The 16,866-nt window shown below is 43.4% G+C and overlaps 1 protein-coding gene across 1 annotated transcript in view; it reads right to left on the reverse strand.

The window, feature by feature from the left end:
- Positions 1-6,640: 6,640 nt before the first annotated feature.
- cckbrb (cholecystokinin B receptor b) overlaps positions 6,641-16,866 on the reverse strand; it is a 33,275-nt gene continuing 23,049 nt past the window's right edge. The window contains exons 3-5 of the mRNA XM_061723362.1: positions 12,699-12,960; positions 9,218-9,345; positions 6,641-7,423 (exon numbers count right to left, since the gene is read on the reverse strand). Of these exons, the coding sequence (XP_061579346.1) occupies positions 6,885-7,423; positions 9,218-9,345; positions 12,699-12,960 (929 nt within the window). The 3' untranslated portion in view covers positions 6,641-6,884. The remainder of the gene's footprint in view (positions 7,424-9,217; positions 9,346-12,698; positions 12,961-16,866) is intronic.

Below are 16,866 nucleotides of genomic sequence, written 5' to 3' on the forward strand. Positions count from 1 at the left end.
CTGATTAGAAATAGTAAAATACGGCTTTGGGGTGGCAGCATGAACATAGTCTTAGATATACATTAAGATCACACAGGGGGCGGCACACAAGCAAGAAAAAAAAGATATTTCTTCTCACCATATGAAGGGTAAAGAACAGATTTAAATGTGTTTTCCAGAACATTTGCTTCATGGAAAAACGGTAGTGTTTTTAACGTTTTTTGTCATGATTTGGCTGTGTGTGTAGCCTAAGAAATATCTGTAGATATTCAAGCTGAAATGGAAAAGGGCAAGCTTATAGTAACATTTATTATACAACAGCTCGTATTTACCTCCAGTATTTGTTGAGGAGAAACTACCCTGTCACATTCAGAATGAGTTTTGTGATGAACACACATGGTTTTCTACCCACTCATGTACACGTGCTCCACAAATATCAACTCTGTTTATATTGAAACAAAAATCCAGTGTCCCCGATGTTCCCTCTGCCAACAGCGGCGGACGGCGTCCTCATCACTCTCAGGCAGCGTCGCCGTCCTGCACTGTTGCTCTGTTGGCCATTCGCACATGTGTCAAGGAATATTGCACCATTTATTGTGACAAATGGCCTTACTTTTATCCAGAGCAGCGGGTTCCTGCTCATGGGAGAGCTCTGCGGCTCAAGCCAGAGTGAGTTCACACTGGAAATCTAATAATTCGTTTCACTGAGTTATGAACACAGAAATTTCCGACAGCAAGAAAAGTCCTGAGCGAGCGCGATGATACGAAGCTGGAGCAGGGCCGAGGGCGGCAGAGGCTGAAATCAGCTCGAGCAGCAACAGGTGGGTGTCACCTGAACTTCTTGGGTGTAATTATCACCAAGTGAATCGGGGCTGCCGTTTCCTAAAGGCCACCTCATTGTCTTGGCTGAACATGATTGATCAGCCGGTGCCGGTAATACTAATCGATCAGCTTCATCACAGCTGGTTGTGACACATTTAACACCTTTCTCACTCTTTGGAATAAATTAGCACAAAAGATGTGACATTCAGCAAACTCCAAAGTTTTTCTGAAGAGGCACGTTGATTTGTGCAGTAACATCATGGTGAACTTTATTGATAACATTTTCCGTATTGGAATAGGAAGATAGGGTGATGCACCGAATGCAATTTTCTTGGTTTTCTGAAAGGTTGGAGATGCCATTTAAGATTTTAGCTGATTCTTTCTTCTTTCTAAAGCCATAATTAGGGCCCGAGCACTTACGGTGCGAAGGCCCTATTGTATCTGTAGGAATTTTCCTTCTTTCTTCTTTTTCTTTCTTTCTTTCTTTCTTTATTTTTCCGACGAAATGAGGGCCTTTTTGCCCCCCTAAACGTGCCCCAAAAGTCACCAAATTTTGCATGCAAGCCAGGCCTGGTGATAAATTTGATATTTCATGGTTTGCATTAATGGGTGTGGCAAAATGGCTCAACAGCGCCCCCTACAAAACTTTGTGCCTCAAGCCCCACAATACGGTTTGACGTACATGCACGAAAATCGGCACACACCTGTATCATGTCGCAACTTAAAGAAAAGTCTCTTGGCACCATGGCCGAAACCAAACAGGTAGTCGGCCATTTTGAATTAATTGTGTAATTTTGCCGCAATTTATGCCACTTCTTCGGCCGTTAATACGGCCCGAACCGTAACGTGCACCCAGTGAAAGTTACGTGTGTTATACATCAAAATGTGCGTCTAGATCCTGCGACGATGGGCATTACTTTTCTCAGTCAAAAGCATTACCGTGGCGACGATAGGCGCCAAAAAGCGCGACCCCCCTTCATCTGATTGGTCCATATTTGATAGTTCCTACTTTCTGCCATAACTTTTGAGCGAGTTGTGATAGACATGTGGGTGGTGTCATCAGACTCAGTATTGAGTACTTGACCTTCATTGGCCTGAATTAGCCCCGCCCCTTCAATTCAATTCAATTCAATTCAATTCAATTCAATTCAATTCAATTCAATTTATTTATTAAGGACTGCACGACAAGTCGGCAGAATTTGCTTTCGGCACAGCATAGTGCCAGCAAATAGTACTGTGGCAACAGACATCAGTTTATACATTTAACATACATTTGAATGGTTTGACATAAAGACTCGTGGGTGGTGTCATCGGACATGGTTTTGAGTCCTTCAACATAATTGCTGCAAATTAGCCCCGCCCCTTCATCTGATTGGTCGATATCTGATAGTTCCTACTTTCTGCCATAACTTTTGAATGGTTTGACATAAAGACTTGTGGGTGGTGTCATCTGCTAAATGTCCAGGCCTGAAGAATCTACACGCAAGTCATACAAGCGCTTCCACTGCAGCACGCCTGAACGTACACAAGGGTTAGAGTGGTCAAATGACAGGCCTTTGTTTGTATAGTTGTTTTTAGGATGGGATACAATATAATACCGACTGCCGGATCAGTAAGAATTAAATACCATATACTACGTTGCATGTGCAGTACGCAGTATACCTGGTCCACCCAGATTGATTCTGCCTCTCTGAGCCCGTGTGCAGCCCTCCAACATCTGCATCTCAACTTATCCAGTTCCTCTTGTCCTCATTATCCCTCTGCATATTATAGGTTGGCCAAGTTCTGCAAATTCATGCAGCCCCTGAATTTGCATTTCTGTAAGGAAGGTAGGACATTTACCTCGTTAGAAATCAGTCACAAAGCTTGGAGTCACAGTTGGATCATCTAAAGCTAAAAGCATCACAGTCGGCCTATTATTCAGCTTTGCTTGGATGGTTTCGAGCTCTCTTGTTTCTGATTTTATGCATTCACCATGGTTCTCAGTATTTGAACAGGTTTTCTGAAACTATTGTCTGATAAATACAACGCACTGGCATCCAAATCTCTGTTGAAGAGGCAGTAAATGCATTTGTTGACCCTTCAAAAGCAAAGGTTAGAGCTTAACAGATTGCGTATTGACACTCTGTGGGAACCTTTGTAAAGTTAGCAAATTGATTTTTTATGTCCCTCTTTCTGCAGAGTGACAGACATCCGCTGCTAATCCAGGACGCGAAAACACACATGGAGGCGCATGTCGAGCACTGGAAATCTGCAAAAAAAGAGAAACAAAAACAAAAAAGAACAGACAAAACCGGCACGGAACCGGCCAAAACACGAGCAGCAACCGTCTCAAGTCTTGAGATCCAATCACAATCTAAGCTAAGCTACCGCGATTAACTAACCCCAAAAACTACAGAGCCAGCATTCAGGTGAACGAGCCGATGTATATGTCTATATGTGTGTTTGTGTGTGCGTGTGTGTGTATGTATATGTAGCGGGGCCCGCGGGCGGGGCCCCCACGACTACGGGAAGAGGCAGCCAGGGATCCCGCGGCGGCGGACCGGGATCCAGGCGAGCCCTGACCACCCGGTCCGGGCCGGACACGTGGCCAGGAGGCCCTCACCCCCCAGGCCAACGACCCCCACCCGGCAGGGGGCCAGCCTGCCCGGAGAGACAGAGCCGCCCGGGCCGCCGACGCGGGCAGGCGCACCCGCCCCCACGAAAGTGGCCCTCCAGGACCAGAGGGGCGCCCCGCCGCGGAGGCAGCGGGGGGGACCGGAGACGGGCCCGGAGAGAGGGAACCCCCCCCAACACGACGATACCCGCGCATGCCCGACAATGGAGGGCCCCAGACCCAGGAATCCCATTCATCCATCCATTCACCCATCCAATGTCTATAATAATAAGAATATAATATACAATAATATTAATAACCATCTTTGTATAATAATAATATCAATAAATTATAAAATTTTGTTGTCCTGCCAATGGAGGCCCAAATCCTCCATGGCAGGACCCTTTCATACTGCATTCTCACAGACAAAGACGCACAATCACGCACCGTTTTCCCCCTCCCTGGGGGGGTCCAGCACCGCCAGAAGGCACCCCAGGCTGCACAACGAGCCCCGCCAGGCCTGGGCACCGTGACCCGCCCGTCCCAGGCCGACGAGGGAACGCGGGTGATGTGGGCCCCCCTCCCGACCCTGGTGTTGAGTGCATGTGGCTAATGCAATAAAAACTCCCTCCAGGATGCTAAGTATCCTTGTTAAATGTATTTATTAAATGTTGAGTGTGCGGTGTCTACGGTGTTATTAAAACCATGGGGCGGGGAGTACCGGGCCACGCGGGACAGTCCAGGGCCAGCAGAGCTGGCCCTGGAAGGCGCCTACGCTCCCCCGCCGGCCATCCAGGTCGACGGGGGCCAGTCCGCCGAGCTGGGCCAGGGCCCCACCGCACGTCCATGAGTGCCCCCAGCGCTGCCGGAGCCCCCAGGCGGAGGGGGAAATGGCCCAACATCCCTCCATTCATACTGACGACATAAGACATAGACACCTGAGAATGACTCCACCCCCCCAGGCAGAGCCGGGCCCTCCGAGTGGGACCCCCACGTCCACAGCCCAGCCCCCCCCCGGAATGGACCGGAGACGCCCAGGCCACGGCCCCCACCTGGGCCCCCCCCAGCAACCCCGCCCCACCGCCATGAGGTAACCCCCCTATAGACCCTCAAGGCCCCCTCCGGTTAGGGACAGGGCCCCACGGCGACGACCCCCAACCCCCCACCCACCGCCCCAGAAGCTCCTGTTTTTACCGAAGCAGCCAGACTGTTCACTGATTGATTTTTTATTTCATTCGTGCACTTCTGCTCAGACACCTCCGCCTCCTTGTGTACCTCAATTTTAGTAATTTATTTTCTTAAATCGGCAAATGCATACAGTATTTACCTGCTGGTTGTTTCACTACAGGAAATATGTCTGCATATCTCTGGTCTCGACAGGAGATTTGGTTGAAAGACCATTTTCCATTTTTCTGATTTTGGTTTAATGGGCTTTTTTTTTTATCGCAGCGGTAAAATGCTGAAGCCTGATGCGATTGCTAATCAGAACAGGGTCATCAAGCTTAAATGATGGTAATGAGATTAATGTCTGCCTCTTGTGTTTCCAAGATAAGGCCACAGTGACAGAGGGGATCAGTCGATAATGCTGCAGCCATCACAGTCTGTGACAGCCGGAGCATCGCTGACGGCCTGCGTGAGGCCGTCACCTGTGTTTGAGTAATCGGGGAAAGAGCAGCACATACTAATTGATGGAAAGTAGGATTTTCAGGTTTGGGTGCATGAACAAGATGTTCCGTATCACACGAATTAAGATGCTTTTCTTAGTTTACCTGTATGATTTATATCTCAAACAGTAATGATATGTTTCGCACAAGAAATCCCAAACGGTGCACCATCTGCAGTTTAAACAGAAACGAATAACTAAGACGACACACATGTATAAGGATGGAGAGGCAGCCCATTCATCATGCCAGACTGACAGCCCTGTGCTGTGATGCGCTCTGCGATGTGCTCGCCGGCCGAGCCTGGCAGGGCCGGCATTGTGATGCGATTATTGTTCATGGAGTCGGGGCAGCTGAGTCAAAGGCACACGAGGCAGGCAAGGCGAAAAAACAAAGAGAAGACTGAGATCTGGCAGCTACTCTGTATCCTGCGGGCGAGCCCAGCGGCCGTCATGTGATGCTCCATAATGGCCCTTTTAGACTGATGGCACCGCTGCGTCTTTGGGAGGATTTCTCCTCCTCAAAGTTAGAGAGGAACATAACTCATTTATAATCCATCCAGTCCAAACTACGCTACATTCAAGAGTATGTATGAGGAAATAACATAAGAAATCCCATGATCCTCACAGTTGATTAAAAGATTTTTCTTATTATTATTTTCTCTGTACTTTTTACCAGGTTATATATAAAAATGAATTCATCTTTTGTTCACTGTTGGCTACGGCTTCGGTATCAAGCCTCCTCAACTAGGGTTTGGAAAGGATTATAATTTATCATAAAATCCTGTCTGATGGGATTTGAGAGCTTTCAGGGTGTAAAGTTGAGCGTGCTGTGAATTATAAAAACATATGTTCATTTCTGTTGACTAGTTTACCTATAAGAGACCGGTAACTGTGTGTCTCGGTGATGCTCCCGGACCAAAGGGGCTGCCGGGCTGCAGCTTTTTTTTCTTCAGAATTTACTTCTTCAGCTGGTTGCATTAATATTTTGTAAATGCACATATATGCACTTAATGGGTTTGGTAGGTTTTGCATGTCCTTTTATCTCTTATAGAGTATTTATGGGGTTGTTTTTTCTTCTGAAATGGTATGGATTATAATAATGTAAGGAATGTTTTAATGAATCAGACTTCTATCAAGATGTTGTCAGTGAAGAGCAAATGAGATATTCTACAATAAGAAGGAATCACATGTCGGTTAATACTTAGTTTACGAACTTATTAAGCCCCGCCCACTCATTAATCATCTTCCATCGGGACACGTTGAATCACCAGAGCGAGATTTTCTTGCTCGTGAGGAATAAATGAGGCGAATCCACACGAAACAGCATCGTAGCGTTTAGAAGCAGGCACTTAGTCCGCAAGGCAACAGCACTACCATCGTTAACATCGACCGATTTCAACAAGTGACAGCAAAATGTAAAACACGTTTTAAAATGGGCTGGCGATGTTTGCAGCTACACACGTTGCCTGGTAGCTTCCCAAGTCTGTTTCACATCACATGAAGCCCGCTCCAATCATCGACGCCACAAAAACAAGCTCATGCCCCACTGTAAACATCTGAGCAAACAAGTTGTCTCGGTCAACTGTGAAAATAAATTATTGTATTCTCCGTTTTTGGATTTTTTTCCAAAAAATGTCTGCAGGTGCAGTTAAACTGGGTTTTTATCTCATAACCTTTACACACTTATACTCACAGTCATGGTTGAGGATGTTATAGTGCTACAATAAATGTTTCTCCACTTCCCAATACTGTCCCCATGAGAAGATGCTGGGTGCCTTGTTGCCGTGGTAACTCTCCTCCGGGCCGGGCCTGTATCCGTCCCCCTCAGCAGGTCCCCATGGTGCTGACTGTGGTGTAACTGAACTTGGACATGGACGCGCCCGTCGCCATGACGTCTTCCTCGTCGCGTAGCCCGCGGCGACGGCGTCGGCGGCAAGGCGCGGCGCAGCACGAGAACGTGGAGAGCAGCGCCTTGCGGAAGCGTTTGTTCATGAAGCAGTAGATGATGGGGTTGACGCAGGCGGAGGTGTAGCTCAGCAGATGGATAAAAGCGATGGGGGCCCCCGAGAGGGCCCGCTTGGCGGAGCTGTCATCGAAAGCCCGCCAGGTGTTGGCGCAGTACAGCGGCATCCAGCAGATGAAGAAGAGCACCACGATGACGACGAGCATGCGAATGACTCGCTTCTTGGCCTCCAGCTTGGCCTCCGACGTGTTGCTGCGCGGCCGCTCTGCCTTGATCATCTTGCTGGACGTGGCCATGGCCGACATCTCCACGGAGTGCGGCCGCTTGACCACGTTCACGTAACACCCGTCTCCGTCGTCACTGCCGGTGGACGCTGCCGAAGTCAGGCCGTTCTTCACATCTGCATGGGATACCAGAGGGGGAAAGATCATATCCACGACGACTGAACTCAACACAACTCAACACTCGGTTGAGGAACTGGTCACCTTGTCATTGATCAGGTGATAACAACATTGTTACAGCATAAAACTCACAGGTCAAACATTTGATATATAATCCTTTCTAATTAATTCCTTTTAAATTGCAGGATCATTGCATGAAGTAAAACTTTTCTTATGATCTTGATAGGAATTGTAAAAAGATCCTTTATTGATGTAACAAGTGCAAGTTGCAAATTAGAATAGATCAGTAGTTTGTTTTTCCACCAAATTATTCTGACTTGCATTAAAAGTTTTATTTGTAATAGTTTTAATTTGTGGTTAAACTTTTAATTTGGGCTCTAATACACTTTTCTGGGTTTAAATGGATGAATGGATGGGTGGATATGATGATGATTTATGGCATCTGGAGGAATATTTATTTAAACAAATGTTAATATCTCAAAGCTTAGAAATAATTTTTTCTCAGTCACTGTTGTGATTGTAGCCAGTTTATTCATTTCTGACCCATGAGTGCATCCATTCGTACGGTTTACTCTGAGTAGCTCGGCCTCTTTTTTTAAATTATTATTATTATTATCATTTTTTCGATGAAAGAGCAGCTGCTCACCCTAATGGGCTGAAAAGTGATGAGCAACAGCAGCTGATCCTCGGTGATCGTCCATCGAGAGACATTACAGGCGCTGACAGAATTAATAATCCTCCTTCTACGAAGGAAAAAGTACAAAATGATGCAATACAAGGATAAATAACATAAACTGCCTTTTTTCCTTCTTTTTTTAATGTAATTTTCGTTGTGGAGAAGGACGTTGTCCTCTTCCTCACCCTCATTTTCCTCTTTGCTTTTAATTCTGTTTGTCTTTATGAATCTGTATGTGTTTATTTTCCAGTTCAAGCTGCAGCGATAATGGTGCTAATGAAATCATGATTAAAGGGCAATTCTTCATCTTTTACATAAACCATGTGGAAATACGTGAATGCTAACATTGGAACTTGGCGGGCGGATGCTGACAAAGGTGAAGACGCTTGATGCGGAGACTATATTTGTTCCTGGAATCAGATAACCAATATAAAAAATAATAATGATAATAGACAATAACAGATCAATATTCTATTGTACTGAACTTGCTTAAAAAGATGTTCAGTTTAGGTTCATTTGGTGGCATAAAACGAGCACCACAGAGCGAGTGAGCCTTATAGAAATAAACATCTCTAAAACTGACTTGGACAAAGATTGAGACAGTCTGGAAAAATCTCCTGGAAGTCGGATCGACTGGGACCTTCCGGCGCTTGGGTGGCTCTGCTTTGAAAACAGACGTGAATCGTTTTTGGAAATCAATGCTGAGGCTAAAAAATGCTTTAAAAAAAACTGCCAATAAACATATTTCACAGACAGTCGTGTTACTTCAAGACGAAGGCGAACAGAACACAGGGCTTCAAGCTAAAAGAGTCCAGGACCTTAAACAGTGTCTGTGGTCCAAACCTGGAACAGTGGTACTGTACATCTACTGGCCCACCGCCTACGAGAGCGGTGTCATGTCTTTTAAACCAGTGTTTGTATTATTTCTACCTGAATAACTCAAAAAGGTCAAGATGAGAAGTATGAAGCAACTGCCAGCATGTTGGGGGTGTTGAGCATGAACCGTGTTCTCAGTTCCAACGGGATTTAAGTGGTTTGCAGACTGAGATATTCTACTTTTAATGGGATCTCAGGGGCCACCAAGCCCCCTGAGCGTGTGCAGCGTGCGTGGCCTCACCAGTGGAGTCTTTTTTGTTGCCCATCTCAAACTGGATCCCTCGGTAAAGCTCCCTGGAGATCAGCCCGTAGGCAACGATCATCACCACCCCGGGAATTGCGAAAAGTATGAGCAGAAGTAGAACATACCTACAACAGACACATGAGGGGTGTTGAAGTGCTGAGAAAAGAGATGGTTGATGAATAAAACATCCCACTTAATACATTGTACATTTTACATGTGAATGATTCTCTCATTTTGGTTTCGGTCCACTCTTCTTTACTCACATCTCATTTCAGGTCGCGCTGCAGCTTTTCTGTTAGAACCAGGTTTGGATTTGAACGGGACGGTCGATGCGCAATTATTCAGATTCAGTCACTCTGTTGTGAATTTACCGGCGCACTTGCATGATCCAGTTCTGGCCAACCCTCAGTCTCCAGGTTTGAAACTACGGTAAAATACTTCCACACACCCAGAGGTTCATGGTCGACCAGCTTCCTGTGGCTGCAGAACAAGCCCAGATCATCACCCTTTCACCACCGTGCCTGACCATTTGTATGTAGTGTTTGTGCTAATATGCTGCATTTGGATTTTGACAACTGTGCCGCTGTGCATTATGGGTAAACATTCCACTTTGCGAGTGAGGAATATTATTTGAGAAATGTTATTCATTGATACATTTCAGAACTTTAGGGTTTGCTGTTATGTCTATTTTGGATAGAAAAGACGTTCTACAGTAAAGCTATCTAAATCATAATTTCTTGCTCATTATGAACACTTTCAGCATTTGCACCAAATTGGTTTAAAACTTCTAAACACCTGTCACGGAGAGGACAGTTTTATCTGAAGGGGGATGTCAGTGCCAGTGATTCAAAGAATGCAAAAGTTGTAAGATAACGGTGGCTCTGAAGGATGCTGCACAAGTTTCTATAAACACAACGCTGCTCAAAACAGGACAGCAGTGGACTGCATTTGAAAAATCAAAGTCCTGTTTCTCTGAATTCATGACATACATGTCTCATTCATTCATTAGTGTATTTATTTTAATTCATGACATTTCTTTTTTATATATATATTTTATTCTTACAAGCAAAAATTCCTGCTCTGCTTTTCTGAATTAATGATGAAATAATTATTTTCTTTTTCTTTTTTTTCCCATATATTAATAGTTAATACCAAGTTTGGTAAAACCTAAAGCATATATATGCATTTTAATCTTCAAACAAAGGTTTCTTTTGTGTATGTGTGCGTGAGTGTGTTTCCTTCAGTCTTCGTGGCAGACAAAGAAGAGAAAAGAAAAAAAAAGAGAGAGAGAAAATTCTGCTGAGAGGACTAAGGTCAACAAAAAGTGTTGTACTCGAAAGAGACATAAGACATCCAGGTGTTTATAATCAGAAGAGGATAGGGGGAAAAAGAAGATATTTTTCACTAGTACAGGCTTTAGTTTCCTCCTCAGACCTCAACATGTACAAATATGTCTCCCTTGTTTAGTTTAATCCAGATTTATCTTTGTTTTGGGGCTGAGACACTGGAAAATACTCCTGTCTGTAAGTTATATAAATACAGTTAATGAGTAGAGGAAGAATATCATGATTTATTATACTAATTAACTTACTGGAAGAGCTTGTTTCACTTCATGGGAGCGAGAGATTTTCCCCCTCCCTTCTTTCTTTCTGTCTTTCTTGTTAACTGAGGCCTGTAGCACCTAAGATGGTCCTACAGGCCATCGCACGGGCTGATGTAGGGGGTAGACTTGCAGACGTCCTGGTAACACTGGAAACCCTCAAGTGTTTTCCAGACGTGTATAATCTTTTCTGTACAATGATAGATGCCAGACTGTTATGGCCCTTTTCCACTAGTACCTACTCAGCGGGCTTCTACCCGCCACGCCCCCGTCTTGCGCTTTTCCACTACGGGCCGAGGCGGGTGGAGCCGTGCCAAGCAGATACTTTTTCTGTATTTTTTCTGCCGAGGTTCTAACCGGGCTGAGCCGGGACTATTTCTGACGTCATCAGCCTCCGTGCCACCGATTGGTCGGGGGGCGGGGCCGTCACACGTTTGAATCAGGAAGCGGGAGTCAGCGCGAGAGAGACTCGCGGCTTGCCGCGATTTTATTATACAGCGCAAACGTCTGTTTGGTGATCCAACTCTGAGGTGCAGATGTTCATAAACCTGGTGGCTGACGAGAGAATTAAAAAAGGGATGTAGATGGGTGATAAGGAACGATCAGATCTACCAGGAGCTGTGTTTTTCTCTCAGCCGCTCGCAGCTCCAGCTGATTTTCTCATTTGCGCCGACACAAAGCGGTTGCGCAATCGAGTACGTCACAGCAGATTCACCCCAACTTCACCCCACTTCTCACCTGGCTGTGGAAAAACAAACGAGGACAAAGCGGGTGGAGCCGGGACGAGGCGTGACGAGACGAGCCGGGCTGAGTAGGTACTAGTGGAAAAGCACCATTAGACAGTGGCCTCATAACCTTAATTGAGGACATGTAGCACCTTTTGGAAACAGAAATCACCCCCTTAATGCTGCTATTCCGCAAAATATGTGTCATCAGGCTTGCCACCCGTCCCTTGATATACGGAATTGTTACGTAATTGGGAATTAAAAGTTGCGTTCCGTATTGAACCTACATGGAACGCAGTTTATTCCGTATCTCACAATTGTCCCATGCACGTCTGTCACACACGCACACACACTCGCACACACATGAACAATAAACTAACAATAATGAGCAAAATAAAGAACAGGATATATTAAAGACAGCAACATATGTTGGTACGCTCTCTGTTATTTATTGATGTCAAATATACAGGTGAAGGTTGGAAAATTTGAATATATTGCAAAACTGAATTTGTTTCAGTAAATTCAACTAAAGGTGAAACAAATGTATTATTTCCTACTCCATGCAAAGTGAGATATTCCAAGCCTTTATTTGTTATAATTTTGATGATTATGGGTCACAGTTTATGAAAACCCAAAATAAAAAATTTCAAAAAATGTTAATATTGTATGAAATCAATAAACAATTCAAATCATCAAAATTAAAACAAATAAAGGCTTAAAATATCTTGCTTTGCATGTAATGAGAGTATGTAATATATTAGTTTCACCTTTTAAGTTGAATTATTGAAATAAATTCACTTTTACACCATATTCTAATTTTCCAACCTTCACCTGTAGCTATATTATAGCTACATCTAGGCTGATGTGGACATACGTAGCATAGGAGGCTATTTCAGTTGCTAGTATGATTGGCTGTCTGTACAGTCATGCAAGTTCAATGCTATTTAAGCACTTTAAACTTTAAATCAAAGCATTTTGTTTTTTCATATAAAAAATAAATAATACATTTCTATGCATTTAAGAAGTTTTGGCGATGTGTCATCCTTCATATTGTCAAACCATAACAACCTCAGCAGGTCTCATTTTTTGCCACGGCTGCAGATTTGACTCTGTGCTGTCGACTCCTGTTACCCTGCACCTTCTCTACACTCACCAGGTCTGCTCCAGAGCGGCGCGCGGCCACTGGTGGCGGCACTGGTGCGCCGTGCTGTTGTCAGAGCGCTGGATGGGCTCCAGGTGGCTGATGATGGGATACGGGATCATGATGACGAAGGCCAGCACCCATGTGGCGGCGATCACGCGGTACGCGTGGGAACGGGTCTGCCACACCCGAGACTTCAGGGGGTTACAGATGGCACTGTAGCGCTCAATCGCTATGGCAACCAGGCTAAATGTGGAGATGCTCACTGATATACCTGGAGAGAACAGATGAATGAAACGTGAGTAAATATACATGCTACTGTCTGTTCTTAGACATTTATTTACATAGATAGATAGATAGATAGATAGATAGATAGATAGATAGATAGATAGATAGATAGATAGATAGATAGATAGATAGATAGATAGATAGATAGATAGATAGATAGATAGATAGATAGATAGATAGATAGATAGATAGATAGATAGATAGATAGATAGATAGATAGATAGAGTAGATGGATAGATGGATTACAGCATAAAACTCACAGGTCAAACATTTGATATATAATCCTTTCTAATTAATTCCTTTTAAATTGCAGGATCATTGCATGAAGTAAAACTTTTCTTATGATCTTGATAGGAATTGTAAAAAGATCCTTTATTCACGTAACAAGTGCAAGTTGCAAATTAGAATAGATCAGTATTTTGTTTTTCCACCAAATTATTCTGACTTGCATTAAACGTTTTATTTGTAATAGTTTTAATTTGTGGTTAAACTTTTAATTTGGGCTCTAATACACTTTTCTAGGTTTAAATGGATAGATGGATGGATGGATGGATGGATGGATGGGATGGATGGATGGATGGATGGATAGATAGATGCAGGAAGGTGCAGTGTTAGGTGGAGAAACAGGGACGGTTCTCTAAATGAAAAGGAAATCATACTGGCCTTTACAAAGGATACAATCTAACGTCCCCCCTCCCGGAGGAAACGTTAGGAAATTACTCTTTGTTCATGTCCTGTGTGTCTGTATGCTTGGAAGGGGAGGGGGGGCAGAGAAATCTTGTTCCAAGTTTTAAACTACTCTTCACACGTTTATCATTTCATCTGAATATTCGGTCATGATCATCTTTTTTCTTATTTCCCTTTTCTGTCTGCGCCCTGAAACATCATGTACTCCACCTCACTGACGAATGTGTGATACTTAAACAAGACTAAACAAGACTGCGTCGTGTTGTTAAAAAACAGATATGTAAAGCAGCAGCATGGCACTCCCAAAAATCATCTGGAACATGATTTCTCAAGCCCTCGTTTGCATTAAATCTCAATACGATTTACATTCTGATCTAATCTGTGGTGCAGTGCTTGAATCCGGCTGACACGGATACGCTCAGCAGATAAGGCAGTGATCCTGCGAGTTTCTACACGAAAGTGCTCATTATCAAGTATCTAGCTGCTTCTGCTCTGCCCGGCTGTGACGGGGGAAGCCGTCTGGGATGGTTATTGTTCTGGGATGCTACACGACCAATGTTGTGATATTAAAATTTGCAGCACTTCCATTATTAAGATTTCTCAATACGTCTGGGACAGAGTCACTGCACATACAGTACGTCTCTCATTTTTAACTTTTCTTTAGTTACACATAGCCTACTGTACAAACCAAACTACTCGGTTAGGATATGGGAATAAAATATTGGGTTACATTTACACAATTTATCCTTTGTCAGCCTTCTTATTGGTCTCTGACTGACCAATCAGAAAAATCATTCTCCATTGCTACATCCAGGGCAGAATATCCGGTTGGACAAAACAGCCGTCTCTCGTTCACATCAATGGAAAAAGCTAGTTTTTGCTTGCTTTGTATCGAAATTTAAATCACTGGATTGTTTTTTTAAACTTTGTATTTGTAAAAGGAACACTTGTAGTGTAGTGAGAGTGCAGTGTATTTTTTATCCCCAAACTGGCAGAAAAACGATCTACTGCCAAAAAAGTCTGCTCTACAGCAGGCTACAACATATCGCAAAAGTGTTTTATTTATCCTAAAATGGTTAAGTGGTGTCCTTGGGGAACTTGTAAAAGTGACACCCGCTACCCAGAGAGAATCACAGGAATACATTTCATCCCAAAACCAATGGTAAATTACAAAAAAATGCTTTGGATAAAGCTACGTAGACGGCCTTCCACCGTGCTATCTGCTAAATTAATCAAAATATCTTGCTTTCACCGAAAACCCCAGTTTTTTAAACTCACTCCACAGTACCTGAAGTGTTCCTTTTTATTTATATTTAGTTGCTGTTGATTTTCTTTGGTACAATAATTAGAAATGAAGTGATGTAAAAACCAGTTTTTACAATGGAAGTGGATGGGAGAGACGACAGTTTTGTCCGACTTAGCAACAGGGGCGGGTCTTGACAAAGGGTCAATTAAATATAATATATATATATTTAATTGATTAATCAATTATATTTAATTGATATTTAATTGATTAATATATATATATATAATACGGTTAAGGAGTGTCATCACTCACAGGCTTACCGCAGGGTGGTTTTAAAGCCTCCTTTTCCCTGTATTATATTGTATATAACAGGAGTCGGCAACTCAAAATGTTGAAAGAGCCATATTGGACCAAAAACACAAAAAACAAATATGTCTGGAGCCGCAAAAAATGAAATCTTGTATCAGCCTTAGAATGAAGGCAACACATGCTGCATGTTTCTATATTAGTTATAACTGGGGGAGTTTGTTTTTTTCATTATGCACTTCGAGAAAAAAGTCGAAATGTTGAGAAAAAAGTCAAAATGTTGAGAAAAAAGTCCGAATTTCGAGAAAAAAGTCGAAATGTTGAGAAAAAAGTCGAAATGTCGAGGAAATGGTCAAAATTTGGAGAAAAAGTCAAAATGTTGAGAAAAAAGTCGAAATGTCGAGAAAAAAGTAAAAAATGTAGAGAAAAAAGTCGAAATGTCGAGATTAAACAGGAAAGGAAAAGGGAAGAAAAAAAGAGAAAAAAGAAGAGAAAAAAAGAAAAAAAAGAAGAAAAGAAAAAAAAGAGAAAAAAAGGGAGAAAAAGAAGAAAAAAAAGAAAGGTCAAACATTTTTGAAAAAGCTCCAGGAGCCACTAGGGCGGCGCTAAAGAGCCGCATGCGGCTCTGGAGCCGCGGGTTGCCGACCCCTGGTATATACAAATGGGCGGAACAAACAGGCCTGGGAAGCTGGCTGGAACACGCTTACTCTATGCCAATCAAAGTTAGCCTTGGCTACCAGGTCGTCCATCCCAGGGAAGCTGCAGAGCCGCTGGAGAATGTTGGCAGCAGAATATGTCGTTTCATATTGTTTCTTAGTGAAGAAGACTGAAGTGATCGCTGGCTTTCCCTGATACTGGGCTGTTTTTACCAGCTTTCCTAACATAACGAAGGCTGATGAGGAAGTGATAGCCGCTAGCCACACTGGCTGATCAGAATTTAACACTTCATATCATTGCTTTACATAAATTTACAAAAAAGAAAAATTCAAATTGGAGAAGGTCTCTTGTGGGCAATAGATGGACTGCAGTTGGCTTCAGCCTGAGAGTGAGATTGTTGCCACTTGTTGCCCGGCAACAGCGCTGCTGCAGCCAATCACCGCGCCCAGGCAGCGGCGCTTCCATGTGTGTATATGTTTATTCAAGATTTCTACGGTTGTTTTTACACCAGATAAATGCATAGGTCACAACTCCTAAACTGGAACATTTTGTAGTTATGAGGAAGTTGAGTTTGTCACTTATTAAATCAGGAGTCAAGGGGCTTCCAGGGGCTTCGTCTGCCTGTCTTATTGGATTCACAGAGGAAAGTAGCTATTTAGTATTAACCCCATTCTAAACCCATGGATAAGTTAACTCCCAAAATGATGACATATCCCCGTCAGTAAGTTCCAGGTTGGGTTTGTTGGCTTAACTCCAAAAGTAAAGAACTGCTGCTGCTTGTCTTGAAAGTGTTAATAACATGTGTGTGTATTTGTCACAGCGCCAGGACAGCTGAACGAACAGAGAACATAATTTAATTTTGACTGCAACAAGTGAGGATAATGTTCCTATGAATATCAAAGGCATCTCGACATAAGTGACATTATCATGAAAATCCTTCATAATGGTGTGATCGTGCGAAGGAAACACTCAGAGAGAAGTGAAGAATTTCAGGTC

The sequence above is a fragment of the Cololabis saira genome, chromosome 6 (assembly GCF_033807715.1).
Source record: "Cololabis saira isolate AMF1-May2022 chromosome 6, fColSai1.1, whole genome shotgun sequence".
NCBI classification, from domain to species: Eukaryota; Metazoa; Chordata; class Actinopteri; order Beloniformes; family Belonidae; genus Cololabis; species Cololabis saira.